Raw genomic sequence first — 23,043 nt, forward strand, 5'->3', positions numbered from 1 at the left:
ATAACAGCCACAAGACTACTATCTCTTTGTTATCCTTTAGAATTTGACTTTCTATAAGTTGTGACTTTCTCTTGCTTTTTTAGAGTCTGGCTGGACCAACACAGTATAGCTACGTTAAGTCAACAACAAAATCACACTCTGAAAGTGACCAGGTTAGAGTCATCAACCTGGGAAAAGTCATCAACCTGGGAAATTACATGTTCCCTTTTGTCTAAATTTTGTTTAAAACTATGTCCTATCATACATTTTATTACCCTTTTCAAAAATAGAACTAACATATCCCACTACTACTTCTAACAAAACTTTACAACAGAAAGTCAGCAATACAAATCTCACACTGACCAGCAACTACACTGTACCAATTCAAGCATCGCTGCATGAAAGATAAACTAATAACCAGCCAGCCAAGATGGAACCAGGGATAGTTAACACCCATATTTCCAGCTTTCTTGCCTTCTACTTGTGGTAATGCTTTGAAGCTACAGAAGATATTGGGGATAATTCTCTCTAAATTTTTAGAAGAAAACAATTATAAAGCAATCAACACTTGGTCAACTTGGGACCATAAAGCTGTTATTTGTTGACCACTACCACCACCATCATTTTTCTTTAAAAAAACTCATCAAAACAGTATCATAGGGCTTCCCTGGTGGCACAGTGGTTGAGAGTCTGCCTGCCGATGCAGGGGACACGGGTTCGTGCCCCGGTCCGGGAAGATCCCACATGCCGCAGAGCGGCTGGGCCCGTGGGCCATGGCCGCTGAGCCTGTGCGTCTGGAGCCTGTGCTCCGCAACGGGAGAGGCCACAACAGTGAGAGGCCCGTGTACCACAAAAAAAAAAAAAAAAAAAAACAGTATCATATATAGTCTTTCCAATGGCCCCGTGGCTCGAAACTGAGACCACAGAGTCCTGTGAACCGTCCACAGTCTGGGAAGCAGGTAAAGTAGAACCTTTGAACATGAGCGCTCAACACTCTCCCACCTAAGTTCAACACTCACTCCCAAAATGTGGAACTGAGGATGACAGAGATCGCCTTGTGGCAGCCAATCTGCAGCAGCACCCAACCACACCCAAGATCTCCAGCCACTGAGTCAAGGACTTCTCTATAAACTGGGCTTCCTGGGCCACAATCACTTGTTTTCTTTGTTTTAATAAAACCTTAAGCCGTATGTAGCCCACTGTGCGCTCTAAGATAGTTACTTCTGCAAAGAATTACTTACAGTAGAAAATGTGAGAAACGAGAGACTGAGAGTCAAGTCACAAAGCATTAAGGTGGCTCAATTTCGAATTAGTAATCTGTCAAGCCCCACATGACTTCTCCTCTTTATGCTATGAAATGAACAGCAAGACAAGGCCCATTAGCTAAAAATAAACCTCATAGAGGGAATTATATCATACTTATTTCCTATCTTTCAATTTATTCTCAATCTTATGTGACCAATTGGGTGCAGGGCTGAAGACAGGCAGAATGAAACCGAACTGTTTAGTGTACCAGGAGTTAGGAAAGTGAGCAATTTCTTCAGAGCCCTGGAGTTAATGTGATGGTTCACGGTGAAGTTGGCACTGAGAAAGCATGAGACAGAAGAACTTTGCTATCAGCAATAATTCCTAACGAGGGAAAGTGCTACACGTGTTGATACTTCCCGTGGCAACAGGTATATGAAAATACAGAACTTTCTTAATAAGCCAGCATCTTGACCACATTGCTTTTCATATTTTATAACCTATGCAGGTGGTAACTTTAAGTTAAAAAGGACTTGAAGATAAAATAGCATGGCATAGTGGCTGGAGGTACAGATTTGGGGACCATGCTGATAGGTTCCTATTGGAACCTACCTCATAAGGTATTCTGAGGATTAAACGAATTAATAAATAACAAAATGCTTGAAATAATGTCTGGCACATAAAAAGTACTAAATAAACTCCTTTAAGAAAGTTTTCTAGGTTATTCTTTCTTTCATAAACAGCATATTCATCTTAAATAGTAATGTTCATCATAGTATGTTTTTGAAAATAAAATTTATTTAATTTTTCAAAAAACTTCCTTTAGAAAAGAAGGAGTAGATATTTGGAAATACAACAGAAGTGCAAAGCACCGCCTAGAGATAATCATCACTCACCTTTCCTGGTAAATACCTAGAGGCTTGTTTTCAGTCCATGACATTCTATATATATGAGTTTCATAACCAGTTTTTCTCCATTTAACATCAGAGCATCTTAGTACAATGAAACGAACAAACAGAAATACCCGAACAAGGAAATGAAGCGTCAACTATAGTAAACTCTACTGTCTTCCTATCCCAAAGTCTAGAGAGTTTAAGATTAATTATTTGATACACTTAGGTTTTCATTTGGTCCAAGGAACTGCAAAGCCAGACAGAGCCAGACATGCAGATGAGTTCCCAGACTCTAAAACAGAGGTGCCCTTGACCTTACTCTGGCTCAGATGTAAGTTTCCCAGACCCTAGTCAACAGGCGCTGGCTCAGAAGCAGGGTACAATAAGAGGGGGTGTTTTCCTACCAGTACTCAGTGATTGTTTGCCAGCAACAACAAAAAGAAATTCAGTGTGAAGCACGGCGCATCACATCTGTGGAGCCCTGAAGTTCACTGTCATGGGATGATCCCTGGCAGTGAAGATGGCACTGAGAGGACTGGGCCAGAGGACTGCCATCAGATCACAGGGTGAGGGCCAGGACCAAAGGGCCCCACATGTATCAGGGCTCCAGCAATCAGTGCTTGATGGACAGACAGCCAGGCTGAGAAAGGAAGAGGTAGGTGATCCAGGGCTTTGTTCTTCCATTAGATTGAAAGTTCCTGGAACAGAGGAACTGTATCTTGTATATTTTTTAAAATCCCTTTCTATGCCTAACAGAATGCCTTCCTTGCTTACCCTTCCTAAAGCACACATTTGTTCACTTAAGTTCTGAAACCAGACACAGCCGAGTTCCCTAGGTTAACATATTACCTGTGTAAACTTAGGAAAGTTGCTTAACTTCTCACCATCTCCATCCCCTCACCTATAAGTGGGCATAACAGCCCCCAGTAAATAATAGATATCATTAATATCAGTTCATTATTATTGAATAACTTACATAGTGGACATTATATTATGTTAGATAAGAGCAGTGTATGATTAAATTAAAAGCATTATCTGCAAGGAGCTCAGAGTCAATGATCATGAACTAATAACGATTTACTGAAGAGTGGCTAGATCTTTCTCTAGAAGGGAAATGTCTTTATTTTCCCATCACATTTCACTCTTCTCTCTACCCCAAATGCAGGCCTACATTAATTTGTCCCATTACCCATGGTACCCAAGGATATTCTGTGCCAACAGACACTCAGTGTAGCACTTTGTTACGTATTTTCAAGTTTCTATTTCTTGCTGAATATTTCCCGTGCATAAATGGTGTCTTTTCTAAAATAAGGTAACTTCTTTGAGGCAGGTCACTTGATTCTGTTTCCTGTGTATCCACCACCCACGAGCACACAGGGCCTGTTTATAAACACTGGTTCAAGTGGAGCCATTCTAACCTTGTAACTGGGTCTATCAACAGCCACTGAATGAGGATTATTACCTTAGGAATACTGAATTGGATGAAGCAATTTTCCTCACTGTTTAGAATGTGTTATCAGAAACACAATTCAACTGTGACACCGATTTATGATCACAAACTACTCAACTGGAAACATTTCACAGCTGAAAGCTCAGGAAGGCCTGGTGGGTGAATGAATGCTAAACCTACTTCTGCTCTGTCCCATGGGGATGGACCTGCTATTGCTATCTCCTACTCTGTCCCAATCCTCCCCCTCTAAAATCTGGGCAAAGATTCAGGGCTCATGTGCCACAACTTCCTACAACATGCCTCTCAAGGCAGTATAACTTGTCTTTCTTATTTCACCAGATGTGAAGAATTGACACGTGACATATGATACATATAAAATCAACTTTGGAGACATCACCAGTGTGCAATAATAAATAACTGTCAAAAAAAATAAATAAATAACTGTCATGTTCTGATCCCTGCATGGGACAAATACCACACTATCATACTTTGTCTTGGCTGGTTCTGTGATGCTTTAATGATAATACAGTCTCAACATGTATGCAAGACCATGTACTGGCATTAGTATTTCAAGGTCTGTAATTATCTAACCTGAGGTGAGGCCGATCATTTAAATAGCTTAAGGAATTAGCATCGAATCTCCTACACTATCTGTCCAGTGTTTTCTAAATGCTCGGCCAGGGCTTCCCTGGTGGCACGGTGGTTAAGAATCTGCCTGCCAATGCAGGGGACACGGGTTCAAGCCCTGGACTGGGAAGATCCCACATGCAGCGCAGCAACTAAGCCCGTGCACCACAACTACTGAAGCCCCTGCACCTAGAGCCCGTGCTCCGCAACAAGAGAAGCCACTAGAATGAGAAGCCCGCGCACGGCAACGAAGAGTAGCCCCCGCTCACCGCAACTAGAGAAAGACCGCACGCAGCAATGAAGACCCAATGCAGCCAAAAATAAATAAAATAAATAAATTTTAAAAAATAAATAAATGCTCGGCCAATTTCCAGGTAACATAATTATGGTTCCTATACTGTCTGTGTGAGGTTTTCGGTGTTTTGAAAAAAAAATTACAGTGTAAAATTTCCAAATATTAAAATACTTGCCCTAATATGAAATTTTCTAAAGTTATTTCCCCACTGGTTTGGTAAAGCTTCCCAGTCTCCCCTTGACATGCCTGATGCATAATGTACCTCTGAGCCTTTTCACTGTCTCTCAGCCTGAAACTCCTGCCACACCTCTGTTCCTTTGTCTGTTTTTCATCGTTTGAGACCCAGCTGAGGCCTTAATCATCCTCTTTTTTTGTAACATCTTTACTGGAGTATAATTGCAATCATCCTCTTTATGAGTCTTTTCCTACTCCTAAGATAAGAGACCCTTTTGCATTATCATCATAGGACACTGACATTTTTTGTTGAGATGCCCATCTGTTGCATCATTATCAGTTCCTAAAAGAAAGGGACCAGATTTAATCCATCTTTATAGCCTCAGTGCCTCGCACCCTGTCTAAGCCACAGGAGATACTAAGCACTTCCCGGACTGAACGAACTGCTAGGTTTTAAATGAAACCAACAAGCACCACTGATCAGACTCTATTTACCTGGACAAACAAGACTATTGTTCAATCCCTGTTGCCCTGGGGCTATTTCCAGTGATAGAGCTCTCTCCTGTGGGATAGAGTTCACATTACCCTGAAAGCACAACTGAAGGCCTTCAGAAGATGGGAACATAAAATTATATTTATCAAAATAAATGGCTGTATTAATGATAAATGTTAGCCACAAAAGAGTTAAATCATACAGGAAAATACAAAAAAAGGCATTAAGCATCACCTGAACCTCCACAATAGAGAGCTTGCCATTGTTAACGCTTTGGTAAACAGTCTTCCAAACACTTCTTTTATGAACTTGCACAGAATTTTACATATATTTTAAACATATAAAATTTACAAACAAGATATGCTGTGTAAAACCCTTTACCGACATGTTATAGACCTCTTTCCATCTCAATAAATAGAGTACCTTAATCCTTAATGGCTGCATTCCATATATGTTTCATCAGTGAGAAAGACCCTTGAGCATAGCCATTTGCATGCTTGTCCAATTATCTCCTTATGATAAATTCCTAGAAGTGGGGCTGCTGGGGCAAAGGCTGCGCTCATTTAAATTTTACATATTATATATTACCATTTGGTGCCCCAGAAAAATTGTTCTGGTTTGACATTCCCAGTTACAGCACGAGACAGATGCCTGTTCCTGCCAATTTGAGTGCTGACAAACGCTTTGTTTTGCTTTGGGTTTTGGTGTGGTTTGTTTGATTGCTAAGAAGTTGAATCTCTTTCTGTATGTTTATTGGCCTTTTAAATTTTTTCTTTTTCAATTGCCTGGTCACAAATTTCATCCATTTTTCAATTGGAGTTATTAGTTCTTTCCTTATAGATTTTAAGGAAATTTTTAAATAGATTTTAGTCTTTTTATACTAGTCATTTTAACCCTATTTGTGTTACAGATATTACTCTCACTCACTTTGACATTTGTCTTTTAACTCAGTTCATGGCGGGTGGTGTGTTTGTTGCCATGCAGAGATTTAAAAATTTTATGTAGTCAACTATTTCTTTTAGGGCGTTGGGTTTTGTGGCATTATGAAGACATTTTGCAACCTAAGATTATAAAAACATTCATTTTTTTATAGTGCTCTTATGGTTTCATATTTTACAGTTCAACCTTTAGATTCATCTGGAAAACTCTAGTATGAAGGGATGAGTTAGAAATTCAATTTTTAATATTATACTTATGAATATAAGTTCATATAAATTCTATAAAATGATTCATATTTTAAAGAATAAAATAGAGTTGAATATGAATAAAGAATAAAACATCAATTGAAATAGTATCTAATTGGTGCATCTTTTTATTTCAGTTAGCTATGAATGCATTTATCCAATGACAATCTGTGTCTGTTGCCTCTTGGCCTCTCCACAGTGCTTCACAAAGAAATGTCCTTCCTTCTATAAACATCCTCACTGTACATGATAAATCCAAGACTAGGAAAATGCTGATCACACCATATACAAAAATACAACACACACACAAATTAATGTTTGATAAATGAAAATATGTTTGCTAACTTCTATGTTGGTACTATTTTTTAAACCACACTTTTATAGTGATAAGGCATATTATATTCACCACTCTTATTCATACACTTTAGTCTTTTGATTTAAAGACACATACACACTCACATTTTACACAGAACATAAGCTGGTCTAGGTCAAAACAGAGAAAGAACAAATCACAGGGACACAAATATTCTAAAATACAAAAGAAAGAGCTAAGTATTATGTAGACAATCAATAAACTTTTAAAGTTTGGAGAATGCCACATCTGCAATAGACTGGTTATGCTTTTTCCCCAGCACAGTCAAGGGAAACTAGGGCCAGATGATGATGATGATGATGATGATGATGATGATGATGATAAATGGGCTTGGGATTTTCCTGGTGGTGCAGTGGTTAAGAATCTGCCTGCCAGACTTCCCTGGTGGCGCAGTGGTTAAGAATCTGCCTGCCAATGCAGGGGACATGGGTAAGAGCCCTGGTCCGGGAAGATCCCACATGCCACTGAGCACTACTCAAGCCCACGTGCCTAGAGCCTATGCTCTGCAACAAGAGAAGCCACTGCAATGAGAAACCCGAGCACGGCAAGGAAGAGTAGCCCCTGCTCGTCGCAACCAGAGAAAGCCCGCTTGCAGCAACGAAGACCCAACGCAGCCAAAAATAAAATAAATTTTAAAAAAATACATTAAAAAAAAAAAAAAGAATCTGCCTGCCAATTCAGGGGACTAAGGTTCGAGCCCTGGCCTGGGAAGATCCCACATACCGTGGAGCAACTAAGCCTGTGCTCTAGAGCCTGTGAGCCACAACTACTGAGCCTGCATGCCACAACTACTGAAGCCCGCGCGCCTAGAGCATGCTCCACAAGAGAAGCCACCACAATGAGAAGCCTGTGCACCGCAACGAAGAGTAGCCCCCACTCACCGCAACTAGAGAAAGCCTGCATGCAGCAACAAAGACCCAATGCATCCAGATATAAATAAATAAATAGATTTATAAAATGCTAAAAATGAATGAATAAATAAATAAATGGGCTTCACTCAGTGCATATCATGTGGCAGGTCCTAATCTAAGGGCTTTCCACTCATTGATACACTGAAGTCCTCTGAAGGCAGTAAGTACTAGTACTGTATTCTGCATACTATACAGATGGGGAAACTGAGGCAAGGAGAGCCTTAGTAATTTGTCAAGACTACATGTTAGTGAGTAGCCGAGGCAGGCTTTGAAACCCATTAGTCAGATTCCAGGCCTGTGCATTCACCACGAGTGAACTTCAGGTTCACTGAAAATAGCCGTAACTACCACATTAGTCTTGCAACATCCTCATGTTAAAAAAAAAAAAAAAAAAAAGCCGAGGCTGAACTCAGGCAGCCAGTTAACAATTGCTTCGTAAAGACTCTTGAGCAAAAGTGGGTTTGTATTATTTTTTAATTATTTATTTATTATTTTTGGCTGCGTTGGGTCTTTGTTGCTCTGCATGGGCTTTCTCTAGGTGTCTAGGCATGCGGGCTTCAGTAGTTGTGGCTCGCGGGCTCTAGAGCTCAAGCTCAGTAGTTGTGGTGCACGGGCTTAGTTGCTCCACGGCGTGGGGGATCTTCCTGGACCAGGGCACGAACCTGTGTCCCCTGCATTGGCCGTGGGTTCGGATTTAATGACAAAGACAGATATCTTATTCCTGAGAGTGGAATCACCCTTCTTCAAGAGTCTGCATCCTTAATTCTAGGCACAGTCCCACTTTTTCAGTTAAGTGAACTGGCGGGGCTCTTCAGTTTCCTTTTGTATCAAGTGGGGATTATAACTGCTCGTGAAAAGGCCTTATAAACTGTAAAGTGTGAGTCTGTGCTTTTGATGCCAGCTAACAATTCAGGGGCAAAGGAAACAGCCACATTTAAGGCTCCAGGTGCAGAAGGTAGGTACTGCGCTTCTCTGTAGAGAGCTGGGGCTTAAATGAGGTCTAAGCACCAGACAGGTATGGCCAGGTGTGCACTGCAGGTGGCTGCTACCAGGTAGGTGCTGCTAGGTAAGTGCAACCTGGCAGGTGCTGATGGCAAAACAGGTCCTTTCTGCCACATCAGCCAGGATTCCAGGAAGAGGACATTGTTTTGAATTTCTGAATTCTTTGACGTCATTCAGGAGAAAATAACTCTGAGGAGAAGTGCTATGGGTACAGAAACCCTCCTACCTTCTCTCTTGTGGCTGAGTCACTTTTTTAGAACTTCCCCCAGCAGAGAACAAGCCTTGCCCACAGCTCCAGTCCTCTGTGCCTTCCACTGGATGGTACCAGGCCACCGGGAGGCACCCAACAGCATCTCTGCTGCCTTCTCCAGGGCCAAATTCAGTCCTATTTTCTGCCTGAGGAAGGGTCCCAGGCAGCTACAGAGAAGACCAGGCACCTAGAGGGGCAAGGGAGCAATTGAAGGAAACCCTCAAGACATAAAACTGAAGTGACACCACCGAGGGCCCTGCCAGCACGTCCCCGTCTATGGCATCTGAGAACTCGGACGGTCCCTCCTCTTGCAGTCAGGCTGCCTTGTAGCAATAAGCGACAGACGGGCCTACTTTTCGGCTTACCTCTGTATATAATATTAAAAGAACACGCTCACGGTACCGTTGGCAAGGGAAGGAAAAATAGCACTTGGATTTTTCTTTCTTTAAATATATAAAGTAGAGTGCATTTCGAGACTTTCTGTCGTAGAAAATTTTTCCAAACAGAAATTCAGACTGACTCTACCTCAGCTCGATTAAATCCTGCATCACGTGGCATTCCAGGGCGGGCTGCTCTGAGGTGGCAAGGGGCCAAAGTGAAGAGGCTGGGCCAGGCTACTCCTGTTTACAACTCATGCTCAGCTGCTAATTACACCCGACATCTCTCTAAGTGCTTTCCGTGGTTTGATCCTCCACACAGCTCTGAGTGGTGGATACCATTATTATCGCTATACTGTAGACAAGGAAACTCAGGCACTGACGAGGCTCCTTGTCAAAGACAACACAGGAAGTGGGGAAGCGGGAAGAAACCCAGCTGGTAGGAGGGAACTCACAATCACTGCCTTACGTGCTCACGGTTTGGGCCTGTCTCCTCTTTCCTGTCAAAGTGATAAGCACCTATCAGAATGGCCCAGGAACGATCTAAAAGCGGAAAACGAAACTAAGATACTGTGAGACCTTCTCTGAGTCAGACACTGGCCTAAGCACTTTCCTGTCGGAAGTGTGAGATGGAAACTCAGGGCCAAGGTGGACTGACTTCTATCATTTCATTAGCCCCATGTGTACTAAAAGCCTGTAAGACCTTTCTGAGGCTCAGCTCAAGACCTTGTGGAATCTGCAAAGACTAAACCCAGGGCCAGGTTCCTCACTCATCTTGACTTAAATATTTTTCAGCTTTTATGACTGGGACCCAGCTCTATCACACACCCATCAAACACTTCTCTTTTAAGGTTCTTTACCAACTCACTGAAAAAAAAAAAAGGACGGGGGGAAGGGGAAGATGTCCTCTTTGACCTTTGGGAAATAACTTCAGAAGTCAAAAGAAGCTTCTGGAGGCCAGCAGGAAAGCTACAGGGGAGGCAGCTAGAGACTACCACTAATTAGCATTGAGAGATGAGCAAGTTAGAGTTTGCTCTACCTCATCTGCCAGGCTGGCTCCCAATCTCTGTCTCGCTCGTGGTCTTGCACTCCGCATGCACCTCCCACCTGGAGAGTCAAAGCACAAAATGAGGGCTGCTGCCTCAGCTGAACCCCTCTCCTCTTCGATTCAATAATAAGTAAACTCCAAAACTGAAACTTGAAAGGGAAGGAAACTGTCAACACCAACACTACCTTCTAATGACTTAAACTAGCAGTATCCAATAGAAATATAATGTGAGTTATGTAAGTACTTGAAACATTTCCAGCAGCGACATGAAATAAGTAAAAAGAAACCAGGGAAATTAATTTTGATAATAGATTTTATTTAACTCAATATATCCAAGATATTATCCTTTCAACATGCAATCAATAGAAAATTAGTGAGCTATTTTATACTTTTTTAACATAGTAAGTCCTCAAAATCGCGTGTGACATTACAGCACATGTCAATTAGGATTAGCCTTATTTCACATGCTTAATAGTCACAAGTGGCCAGTGGCTACTGTACTGGATGGCAGAGAGTTAAACGTTATGCTCTCTACTACTATCTCACAAACACAAACACAGATTAATTCATCTTTAATTAATCTTCACTTTACACAACCAGAAATTATTACAGGAAGAAACAGTGAATTATTACTTTGCTTCCAACTGCTTTGAATTTCTGTATAAATCTATTTTCTCATTTAATCTTCACCATAACCTGTAAAGTTGGTCCCTATACTATTCTTTTTCCCTATAGTATTTTAGATGGGTAACAGATTGGTATAACGCCCTCTCTCTCTCTCTCTCACACACAACACACACCCTGCTATATGTTCTCAATTTATGTAGCCAAGGACCAGATCAGAACTGAAGCCACACAGCAATATAGAGCCCAAGTGAAAGAAAGCTTTACTGCTGCTCTTTTATACACCACCATTCCAGAAGAATTTACTCTAATAATCTAAGCACTTCCACTTAAGGGGACACATACAAACAAGAGGACCGTCTTGGTCCTTAGTCAGTCAAGGCCACTTCATCATAGGGGAGCTGGCATGGTCAGGCCCCGGCTTCTGGAAGCCTGCGTCCTCTCAAGGTCAAACAGTCCCTCCCTCCAGGGGCTTTTTGCAGCTCATAAGACAAAGGACACACACACACAAATAATGAGATTAAACATATAAGCAAATAAACCAAATACATAAGTATGTAAAAATATACTCTGGGATGGCAGGAAAGAGATTCTTTCTGAAGTTATTAGGAAAGCTTTATGCAAATTTGGAAAAAGAGCAGGATTTAAAGAGATGAACGCAGGAGAAAGGGCCCATGCCAAGCAGAGGTCATGGTGTATTTGACCTGGAGGACACAGGCATACAAAGTGGTCACAGGGTGAGCTGTCCCTCTGGCTGAAGAACAGGGAAACATGAGGGACAGAGTATGAAACAAGGCTGCCAAGGTGGGTAAGAGGGTAAGAGCCATCGTCAGAGGTCTTGAATGTTCACTAAGGATTTAGGATTTTACTGTCTAAGAACTGAGTGCAGGAGAATTAACATCGACAAAGGAGTACTTCAGAAAAACTTGCTACCATCTGCAAGGGTGCAAAAAAATTGAGAGTTAAAAACAAAAGCAAAGAAGCAAACAAACAACAAAGAGGACTAATGGAGCATCAGTTCAGAGGACCCTGCGTTATTCTGGGTTATGGACTTATAACAACCTAAACTATGCTGGTGGTAGGAAAAGTGATGCTAGGAGAGAGTGAGATTCACAGGTCTGGGAACTGGGAGAGACAAAGGCCTCAAGTTTAAAGCCTCTGCAAGATTAAAGTCTACATTACTGGAAGAATGATGGCAACCTTCACGCACATAGGGAAGTCAATATAACTGAAGAGTTTCCCCCCTTGGGGATGGGCAGCAGAAGAGATAATGATCTCAGGTTGGATATGAAAATTTCCCTAATAAGGCCTGAATCTGTTCTGTGCACCTACTTTAATAGTCTAAGTGAATGATGGTTGAAAGAAATCCAATAAGCACCTGGCTTTTCTTAGAACTTGCCTTACTAGTTCCTGATAACTTGAGCCTGTTGGTCACTTACTTTATGCAAGCTGGTCTTGGCAATCTGCTCAGTTGTCCTCTGAATGACCTCAGCAGATATGCTGATCACTTTTCACATCTGCCCTAACCACTGAGAGAAGGAAAATTCCAATTTGGAGATGGAGCTTTCTGGCCCGGCTTTTACTTCTGAAAGGGCCACAGAAATGAGACACAACTTTAGATCTGAAACTTTTTATGCTCCTATACTTAAAGTAGAAAGAAAGTCTATAGGTCAACGTCCGTGATAAAGTTCCTTGTCAATGATCTCCTGAAGTCTATGAAATCTAGGAGTCAAGATGCCCATTTGTCAGTTAATCCTCAATGGTGGAATATTCTATAGCAATTCTGTTCCACACATTTTAAGTGGTGGGTCTCTGATACTGAGCAGGGGCCTGTGGGGCTCCTGGGCACAAAGCCTTTCTGTTTCCCCCATTTCTTTGATTACAGGAAGGAGCCTTCGTTCAGCCTCCATGACCTTCCCTGAGTCCCAGTGGGCAGATTCAAACAGTTGTTAATTAGGGAAGGGAGGGGATGGGAGACCAGGGAGAAACAAACAGTCAAGAGAAACAACAGTGCAGCCTTGGGGCAAGGTCCTGGCTCCCCATCAAGGGATACAAACAACATCTTTGAGCTGTTTTGCAAATACTGAAACCCCCTCCAGGTGGGAGAAGTTAACGATGGTAGCTACCCACAAGCATGTAGACCCCAGACAAGTTGGAACCTGAAGGTTGATGACGCTGACTCCTACTTACCTCACCACCAACCCATCAGAAGAATGTCCACAAGCTCATCATGCCCTCTTTGAACCATTACAATAAAACTTCTCACTATCCTCTCCAAGTGGGGACACATAGTTTTCCGAGGCAGGAGCCCGCTGTGTCCCCCTTTGCCTGGCAAAGTAATAAAGCTATCCTTTTCTACTTCACCCAAAAATATGTCTCTGAGGTTCAATTCAGCACCGGTGTAGAGGGAAGCTGAGCTTTTGGCATCATCTCCTAAATAACCAAAATATCACAGAGACCAGAATGCTTCATACAAATGGAAATTACTATTTGTAAAAACACACTGCTTATCAACGCTTCCCAGCATGTTCTTAGAAGCTATGAAATTAAATGAACACTTTTAGGAAAAGGATCGAATGTGTGTGTGTACACACACTCAGAGACATATACTTCAGAGCTATCCCCAAATGTGCCACCTTTCACAGACTTGGTCAACTCTTCAACAACATGTGGTAATAACGTCTTTCAAGCATTAAGCTTTTGAAAAGTGAATGAGGCCATTTTATTCGGTGGAAAATAGAGGCGTGATTTAGAAAGCAGAACATAACTGTCCAGGTTGGAATACAATCCAGTCATGAGTTCTCATTGCCTCTGTCAATGGGTGTGGTAACCCATCTCCAAAGACAGCTCCCAGCAGTTCTTCCCCTCCCAAAGGCACAGACTCAACAGACGGAGAGCCTTTGTGCTCCCTTGACTCTGGGTTGGTCTTGTGACTTGCTTTGCTCAACAGAACACGGCACAAATAACATTCTTGTACTTTCAAACCCAGGTCTTAAGAGGCCTGGAAGCTTCTACTTCCTCTCTTGGAAGCTAGCTGCCACATGAAAATTTGACTACCCAGAGGGAGAGAGGTCTGAAGCCATCGTGGTCAGTCGAGACCAGCTGAGCGCCCAGCTGAATGCAGCTGCATGGCTGAGTCCAGGCAAAAAAAAAAAAAAAAAAACAGCAGATGAACCCTAGCCACCCCACAGAATTGGGAAAAATAATAAATCAGTGCTGCTAAGTTTGGAGTCCTTTGCTATGTGATAATAGATCACTGAAACAATGGGTGACAAAAGATATCAAATGGCGAAAAGTGAGCCAGATCTACCATTCATCTGTGACCATCTGTGGTTCTATTGGGATTTTGTAGACTTCTGCTTGCAAACTAATTCAAGTGGAGAAACAGATAGGACCTTCTCTTGTCATATTCAAACTCTAGCATTCAGTAACATCTAGGATACTGGTACTGACGTTCACAATGGATTCTGACAATTCTACTCCCAGAACCCTGTAGGGCTAGGAAAACTCTCCCTGGACTGGTACATGAAGCTCTCTCCCTCCCTGTATTCCTGCTTTATCTAACACAATGCCACAAACCTGCAAATGCTGATGTAAGAGAGAGTAACAAGATGACAAATGCTGGAGTGAATGAAACTTCAGTGTGAGTACCAGGAGGATGAAGAGAAGCTGGCAGAGGCCTTGAGTGCACTTTATGGCATGGAGCCACACAGACAGCAATGACTGGGCAGGCATGGGGTAGACTGAATTATTAGCCCCAATTCTTGACCCTTCTCTACATCCATACCCTTGCCATGAATGTGCTGTGGTCAGATGGACTTCTCTGCCCCTTGTCTTTGAGCCTGTTCATGTGACTTGATTTAGCTAGTAAAATGTGGGTGCAAGTGACAGCATGCCAGGTCTAAGCCTAAGCTTAAGAGGCACCATGTGTATCACTTATAATTTTACCCTTTTGCAAAAGAAGAGCATACCCGCCCCCCGCCTTGGCTTACTGGTCCCAGGAGGAAGCTGAGAGAGACACGGAGCTGAGCCAATCCAGCTGACCAAGCAACTCGTGATCAAGAAAGACATGATTATTGCTGAATGCCACTAAGATCTTGAGGCTATTACCCAGCAATAGTTGACTAATACAAGACTCCTTTATTAGATGCTAACATTTGCAAACTACACATGGTACTTTAGAACAACAGAACGCCTTCTTAGCTATAAAAGTTGTAACCATATTAGCAAATGAATGGTTAGATAGTCTCACTGACAAGCAAAATATTAATACAATATACTGAATATCACTAAATTTTTGCTCTCACAAATCTAAGGTTACCTTTCTACAGATTGTAATTTGGTATTCCACATTCTCCATAATTTAATAACTCTAACTTAGTTTTGTACACAATTCCCTCTCACTTATATTTTATATTACATTCGAACTGGATTACTTGTAATTCTTGAATATGGGTCACATCACGTCTAGGCTTTCCCCATCTAGTTCCTTCCTACACCCTTCATCCGACAGGTTTAGATTCTCCAGTCCTTTAGGGCCAGGGTCAGCTGTCACCTCTATAAGAAATCTGCTCTGATCCCACCTTTTAAGGCAGTCTCTCAACCCTCTGACTCTTATCACGATGTGTATGTCTTTTCCTTTTCTGGTATTTGGCTTATTCTGCCTCATAACACTTCTTCATCCTCTTATGAACTCCTAGAAAGCAAGGTTTATCTCTGTATCCTCCATGGCATTTAGCAAAGGGTCTGACACACCGTGTACCGGCCAGTGAATACTTTTTCGCGTTAAGGAATGAGTGACGGATGGGAGGCAGCAGGAAATGACATTGAGAAAGAAATCTGGACTTTGGAGTCTGAGACATCTGATTCTACCGCTTAGTAGCTGAGTAACTTTGGATCAGTTAGTCACACTGTGCTCAGCTTCCAAATCTGTAAAATTAAGATGGCACAGATTTCACAGGATTGTTATGAAAATTCAACATGAAAATGAATGTAAATGCTTCTTGGTGTCTGACATATGGTGAAGGCTCCATAAGTCGTAGCTCTAATTACAAAAATGACAATGACATAGAACCTCACACAGAAGTTAATTTAAACAAATCCCTGATATTAGATTATTTCCTCTTAAAAGTTAAGTGTTTGAGAGTAACAGTAATGACTCTAGTTCCCATTAGCTGTTTTCCCAGAAGGTGTGGTTTCAAAGAGCTGGATTCTACTTTATTAAGATGCTCATATGTCCCTCTTCTCCACAGTTCTTGTTTCTATTGGTAGTGACCACTAGAAGCAAATTTGTTCCAGGCAACAAATACATCTCCTTAAAACAAACCAAAATGAAATCTTCCTCCGTCCATATACATGAGTCCACTTGTAACAGAGCATTACCCCTTCCACATTGTTCCCAATTCTTCCCCAGGGGACTGAAACAACCAATGCAATGGATCAAAAGCTAGAGATTGAAATGCAATAGAATTCCTTGACAGAGACTGAATAGTGCAACTTGAGTTGTTGACATGTAAACATCATTGCAATGAGGTTCTTTATTGAATAAGAGATGTAGAGGTGCTTTTATGAATAAAAGTACCATGAAAATGTCAAGTCTTGGGTATTATTGTTAAAGTAATTCAGCAAAAACTGCTTCATCTGCCTGGACTAACTGGAATTTTGTACAAACCCATAGCCACCCTGCATCAGGGTAATCATTGATCTTCCAAAGGACAAACTCAAGGTTAGGCAAACTCAAAAGGCTGTAAGTGGCCAGGCATGGAACGTCAGTGAGTGAACTGGGCCTGATGTGCGTTCACAGGGAGGGCTCAGCCGTTTACTGGAGGTCATACTCGGACTGAACCAGCAACTGCTACCCCGTTCCACCAACTGTTTCCTAAGGAAATGGAAAATCAGTGTTGTCAGACCTTCTCAAGAAATTTGGGGTTTTGTGTGAAACATCCTGATTTTTAAAGGCCGCCTTGCTTTTTTATTTTAAAATTCTCTGGGGGCCAAAGAAAATATATTTGTAAACCAGATGTGGCCATGGGTTGGTAGTTTGTGACCTCTGCACTAGATAGTCTCAAGTCACTATGAATCATCACAGGATGGTTAAAAGACGATTTCTAAGTTCACTGTAATTGTGTTTTTGAAACCGAGAATTTCTAATTCACAGAAAGAGTAATTCCTTATAAACTTATAATAAACTCCAAAAAACATGTCATTCCCTCCATTATAAATCCTTGCCCGCTTTTGTACCTCCATGTGCTCAGTCCTACAGTTCTGGACCAGGACACCCTGTGGCCACTGTCCCGTGCACCTGTTTATGTCCTATTAGTTCTTCAAAGCTTGATTTAAATGTGAGCTCTGCATAAAACCTCCATGATCCTCCTCAAAGTCTTCTAGGTATAAATTATGATGAAAACTGTCCAATGTAAAAGATCTGCCTTGATTTTTATCATCTCTCATCAGCCCTCTACCCACAACCCCCATCACCCCTGCACCCCACCCCGCCCCCCGGCAAACAGAACACAGGAACACTGCAATTGTTCACATGAAAGGCCTGGATGGAGGGGCCAAGGATGAAACTCAACTGCACTTACCACCAAACACGTCTCCATTCTGGTAGTTCTTCCCTTTCTGGGCTTCCTCTTCATTTTGAACAGTGGCAACATGCTTCGCAGAGGCACAGCCCATAGTCTCATTCGGTCAGCTTCAGCCGGGCTGAACTGCAAAGCATCTCTACAGACACGGGGACATTTTCTTCTCTTTAGACACAAGGAAAATCCACCTTCTTGCTGAGTCGGTCAAAATGTGCGCACCTGCAAGAAGAGAGCGCTAGATCAGAATGTGGGACACGAAGCCAGTGTCTCAGTCTCCGTGGTGATTCCCACCCGACCCCGCTGGACTGGGGTGCGACCAGGCGCTGAAGAAGGAAATGCAGCACGGGTCACTCTCATCTGACCCCCACTTGAAAAGCAAGGTCAGAAAGCCTGTGCCCTGCACAACACGTGGTTGGACTTTTTTTTTTTTAATCTTTATTGGAACATAATTGCTTTACAATGTTGTGTTAGTTTCTGCTGTATGACAAAGTGAATCGGCTATATGTATACGTATATCCCCATATCCCCTCCCTCTTGCGTCTCCCTCCCACTCTCCCTATCCCACCCCTCTAGGTGGTCACAAAGCACCGAACTGATCTCCCTGTGCTATGCGACTGCTTCCCATTAGCTATCGATTTTACATTCGGTAGTGTATATATGCCCATGCCACTCTCACTTTGTCCCAGCTTAACCTTCCCCCTCCCCGTGTCCTCAAGTCCATTCTCTATGTCGGCATCTTTATTCCTGTCCTGCCCCTAGGTTCTTCAGAACCTTTTTTTTTTTTAGATTCCATATATATGTGTTAGCATACGGTATTTGTTTTTCTCTTGCTTATTTACTTCACTCTGTATGACAGACTCTAGGTGTGGCTGGACTTTTTGAGGAGCTAAACAATTTCTATTTATTTATTCAAATAAATATTTGAGCACTCCTACTTGCCACACACAAACTTAATGGGCTATATAGGTTTGCTAATGTTCCGGAATCTCAAAAAGCTTCAGAGGGAGGAAAGGACATTGATGAGATCCATCGAGTTCCAGAGGCTGGAAAAAGTCCTCCAACCTCCTCATCCTGTCCTGCACACAGGCCAGCTCCTCCTAGCTCCTCAGATTTTGCCAGGAGGAGGTGGGTTGGAACATGGGCTAGCATTTCCAGTGGGTTCCATAAATGATTCAATACTTTATTTTACTTGAGGCGATACTGTTTGGGAAGGAAGGAGATGGGGGAAAGGACTTGAATGTACTTTTTGTCAATTTTCTGCTTAGTTAGCTGAATGCTTTAAGGACTGAGCAGATGTAGGAATATGAAGGGAAGAAAAGGAGGTGCTCGTCCACCTCTTTCAGAGCCTTTATGCCTCTGTTTGACCTCTACTAAAGGCTGCAAGCGCATTTATGGATAAACCACAAAGGAGATAATCCCCTAGTTAACTGGAGTGAATTTACCTTCCCCTGCCCCACTCAAGGTCACCATCCAAATTCTCAAGGTGTGTCATGCTCAGGTTGCTCATTTTTATTTATTTTTTCATCATCCTTATCAAGCCATTCCAGTCTTGTAGATGTTCACTTTGAAACATCTACCGATGCCTTCATCTCCATCCATCCCACTGTAACACAGGCCCTTACCCTTCACATCAGCACCCATACTCCACTACTCTCCTCTCCGCTTTAGGAACAACTGACGTTTCTCAGTGTCAAGAACAGTGCTACCCAAAGGAAGCTGCAAGTTTTCTCTTCCAACAAAATTGGTTCCCCTAAGCCCTCCTTCCTAGAGCATTGACCACATCTATGGACAGAGAAATTCTATCATTTAAGCCACCTAATCTCAGCAAAGGGAAATTTTCAAATTAGCCCCGTACTAACAGATAATTCTAAATCAATCTAATAAATGAACTTAGATAACACAGGTAATGATCTTACATCAAGCCAAGCAAATACAAATTTCAACATCAACTCAATGGCTATAATACTAACCATGTCTTTGTATAGTTCTCCAGACTAGTTTCTATCACTGGTTATATAAAATCATTAACAGAAAGTATAGGGTTAGTTGATAATGTTTTACAAACAAGGATGATTTTTTTCCTAGTTAATGCTTATCAGTTTCTCAACACTATTAGGTAACCTCATGTTAACACATCTTCCCTTTTTTAAAGCTATATGGAAAACACACACACAACTCTTCTGATGATAGTTAGCAGCAATGTCATTAAAGCTACAGTATTTCCACTGATGGTCTACTCATATTCGTCTATAGAGCTCCCGGGCCAGATGGGGGAGATGTGCTGACTTTTTTTTTTAACCTACACAATACAGTGTATTAAGTGCCACGATAAATGATTCACAGGAATCTATGGCAATGTAGAATTCAAGGAAGCAGATTAATGCTTGAATTAATGATGACTGGGAAAAGGCAGGAATTAAAAGAAGTGATATTCTGTAGGGTCTTAACGTTTGGTAGAAACTTGCCAGGCTGAAAGGACAGTACCATCATCCAGATGTGAAGAACTGCCCGAGCTAAGACACTGGAACTTGGAAGTGCGTGGCGTGTGTGTGTGTGTGTGTGTGTGTGTGTGTGTGTGTGTGTGTGTGTGTGTGTGTGTGTGTGTGTGTGTGTGTGTGTGTGTGTGTGTGTGTGTGTGTGTGTGTGTGTGTGTGTGTGTGTGTGTGTGTGTGTTCAGAGGGGTCAAGGTCGGGGCGGGGCAGGGAAGAGGACTGCACTGCTGATGCTTGTGATGGCCCTGGAGGAGGCCTTGCTAACTTTATCCAACTTTAAAGATAAACTATAAAACCTCCTAAGATGTAGGAAGTCCATTTGATCCAAATTTGAGCACACTTTGAGAGACATTAAATTAGTAGTGCTGATATCCACTCTGTCGACCTACCACAGTTTTTAAAGAAACAGCGCTGAAATATGAGACAAGAAGGATAGGAGACAGGAATCAGTTCTAAAGGCAGAAGGGAGAAAACTCCTCTGTAAGCAGGTGGCTGCTAAGGGTTGTTGCTGCTGCCGCGTGGCCCATCTCCCTCGTTCCCTTTCAGCATCACCACGTAAGGTGACAGGTGTGGGCTCCCAGAATGAATTCCTTACTTTTCAAAAAGGAATGTGGGGGGGCTTCCCTGGTGGCGCAGTGGTTGAGAGTCCGCCTGCCAATGCAGGGGACATGGGTTCGTGCCCCGGTCCGGGAGGATCCCACATGCCGCGGAGCGGCTGGGCCCGTGAGCCATGTCCGGAGCCTGTGCTCCGCAACGGGAGAGGCCGCAACGGTGAGAGGCCCGCGTACAGCAAAAAAAAAAAAAAAAAAAAAAAAAGGAATGTGGGAAAACCACCTCACACGTACATAGTACACCGCAGAGCAACCCGAAGTGAGAGGGGAAACCTCGCCTCCCCTCCCAGTCTGTTGCCGCCTCTTCAGAATAAACAAAGTAAAAACAGGAAGGAGAGTGGGAAACCCTAGCAAAATCCAGAAGGACAGTAGAAATCCGAGACAGTTTACAACCCTCCTCTCTGGGAGTCCTCTTCCTTTTCTGTTCCTCATTCCTATTTCACGCTGACAGCCTCACAATCTACCCAAGAAGTTAATGTAAGAATCAAAGACGTGAATTACTCTTTGCTATTCCCGAAAAGCACTGTGCGCTGTTTCTTCTGTTTTAGAAGTTCCGTTTGTAGCAACAAATCTTACTTGAATTAAAAAAAAGTTGAAGTCACATGAAAATCAAACACACTGCAGCAGGCAAACAAAAATAAAACATAAAAAACCTTTTCAAAGGACTTCTCTATTATTCAGGCATGGAAGTGAGAGGCATGTTAATAAGCAGATTAGACGCGATTCTAATTAGACACATCCAATTCAAGTGATGACTTGAGAAGTCTTCATTTAATTATATTTTTTAAAAAGCACTATCACTCGGGGCTTCCCTGGTGGCGCAGTGGTTGAGAGTCCGCCTGCCGATGCAGGGGACACGGGTTCGTGCCCCCTTCCGGGAAGATCCCACATGCCGCGGAGAGGCTGGGCCCGTCAGCCATGGCCACTGAGCCTGCATGTCTGGAGCCTGTGCTCCGCGACGGGAGAGGCCACAACAGTGAGAGGCCCACATACCACAAAAAAAAAAAAAAAAAAAAAAAAAGCACTATCACTCAATGTGAGTTCTCTCCAAATCACAATTAGGTGCGGGTTTTGTTTTTGAAACACACACATTATGTATTTTATAGCAGTAAGTTAATTTTAAGAGTGAGGTTTTCAAGTTTTACAACCTTGACAGAAATATATTTTAATATTTTGCCCATTTCGAAGGAGATAATTATGAAGTTATCTGAGAGGCAGAGGATCTCCAACACTCAAAATTAACCATTGGTCACTGGGGAAAGTTTTTTACTATGTCATTTGGATTCTGCACATAAACAATTGTCCATCCATTCATTCATTTAATCAACAGATATTTATTGGAAACTACTAAACCGACAGACACGTTTTTGGCAGACACTGGGTATATAGAGATAAACAGGACAAGATACAGTGTCCTCCCCAACCATCCCCATAGAATATGAACACTCAGAGAAAGGTGATCGTGAGAAAGACCAGTTTCACAACAATGTGGTACAGCAACTGCTGGATAAATATAGGATGACAGGGTAGTTCACCCCACAGGCACCTGATTCAGCCTCGAGATTGGGAATGTCAAGAAAGGTTGAGTTTGAGTCCCGAACATAGCTGAATAAACATCATTAAAACACTTCTGAACTGCATCTCTTTTATAGCCTGATGTAATGTCAAGGTTTCATTTCTACTGAAAATTCTCTTAACTAACCTCAATCTAACTGAGACCTCAAATTGAGGAGACCTTCAGAAATGTACCCCTAATTACTGCCACCATCATCTGCTCAAGCAAGTTTCCCTTCAGTTTCTACTATCCTTCACATAAATTCGAGCATATTTTTTTAGCTTCCATTTTTCCATTAGTTTTGCTCAGCTTTTCTCTCCCAACTCCCACAACATCTATTCATTCACCTCCCTGATACCAGCCCACTTAGAGAGATAACTGAGGGTGCAAATGAGCATGCAGAGACCGAAAGCAACAAGAAGATCTGAGTCTCGTTCTCACATATTGTTATTAACAGCATGCTATTTCTGAAGTCACAGATCACAGTGTGAGAATTAAACTGAAGCATCTCTTTGATGTTTGATGGAATCTTCTAATACCAAGTCCCACTGAGGATGATTTTTTAAAACTAAATAATCTATATGATAGGATCACTGGGCACCTCAAAAACACGGGCTCCAATTAATAGCCCACGGCTTTGTGTAAAAATCTCCCCAAGTGGCTATATTATCCTATATCATGAAATTAGAAGCTGTAGTCCCTTCATAATGCTATGCATTAACCTCATACAGTGCCATCTTTATAGAATAATTTTCTTGCTTTGATAAAATACATTAGCACATCTGTAAATCCAATTCAAAATTTTTCCAAAAGACTAAAAAACCTTCAACTGTGCACGTTTATCCCTCCTCTCCTTACACTATGCCTCAAGACTCT

At 42.2% G+C, this 23,043-nt stretch overlaps 1 protein-coding gene across 3 annotated transcripts in view; it reads right to left on the reverse strand.

The window, feature by feature from the left end:
* The window catches only part of C2H1orf21 (chromosome 2 C1orf21 homolog), a 224,304-nt gene that overhangs the window by 127,756 nt on the left and 73,505 nt on the right, over positions 1–23,043 (reverse strand). For all 3 annotated transcript variants that reach the window (XR_009537220.1, XR_009537221.1, XM_060131782.1), the window contains exon 2: positions 17,510–17,728. Coding sequence is in view for 1 of the 3 variants with exons in the window: in XM_060131782.1 (XP_059987765.1) it covers positions 17,510–17,603 (94 nt within the window). In the remaining 2 variants the exon portion in view is untranslated. The remainder of the gene's footprint in view (positions 1–17,509; positions 17,729–23,043) is intronic.

The sequence above is a fragment of the Lagenorhynchus albirostris genome, chromosome 2, assembly GCF_949774975.1.
Source record: "Lagenorhynchus albirostris chromosome 2, mLagAlb1.1, whole genome shotgun sequence".
In the NCBI taxonomy this organism is placed as follows: Eukaryota; Metazoa; Chordata; class Mammalia; order Artiodactyla; family Delphinidae; genus Lagenorhynchus; species Lagenorhynchus albirostris.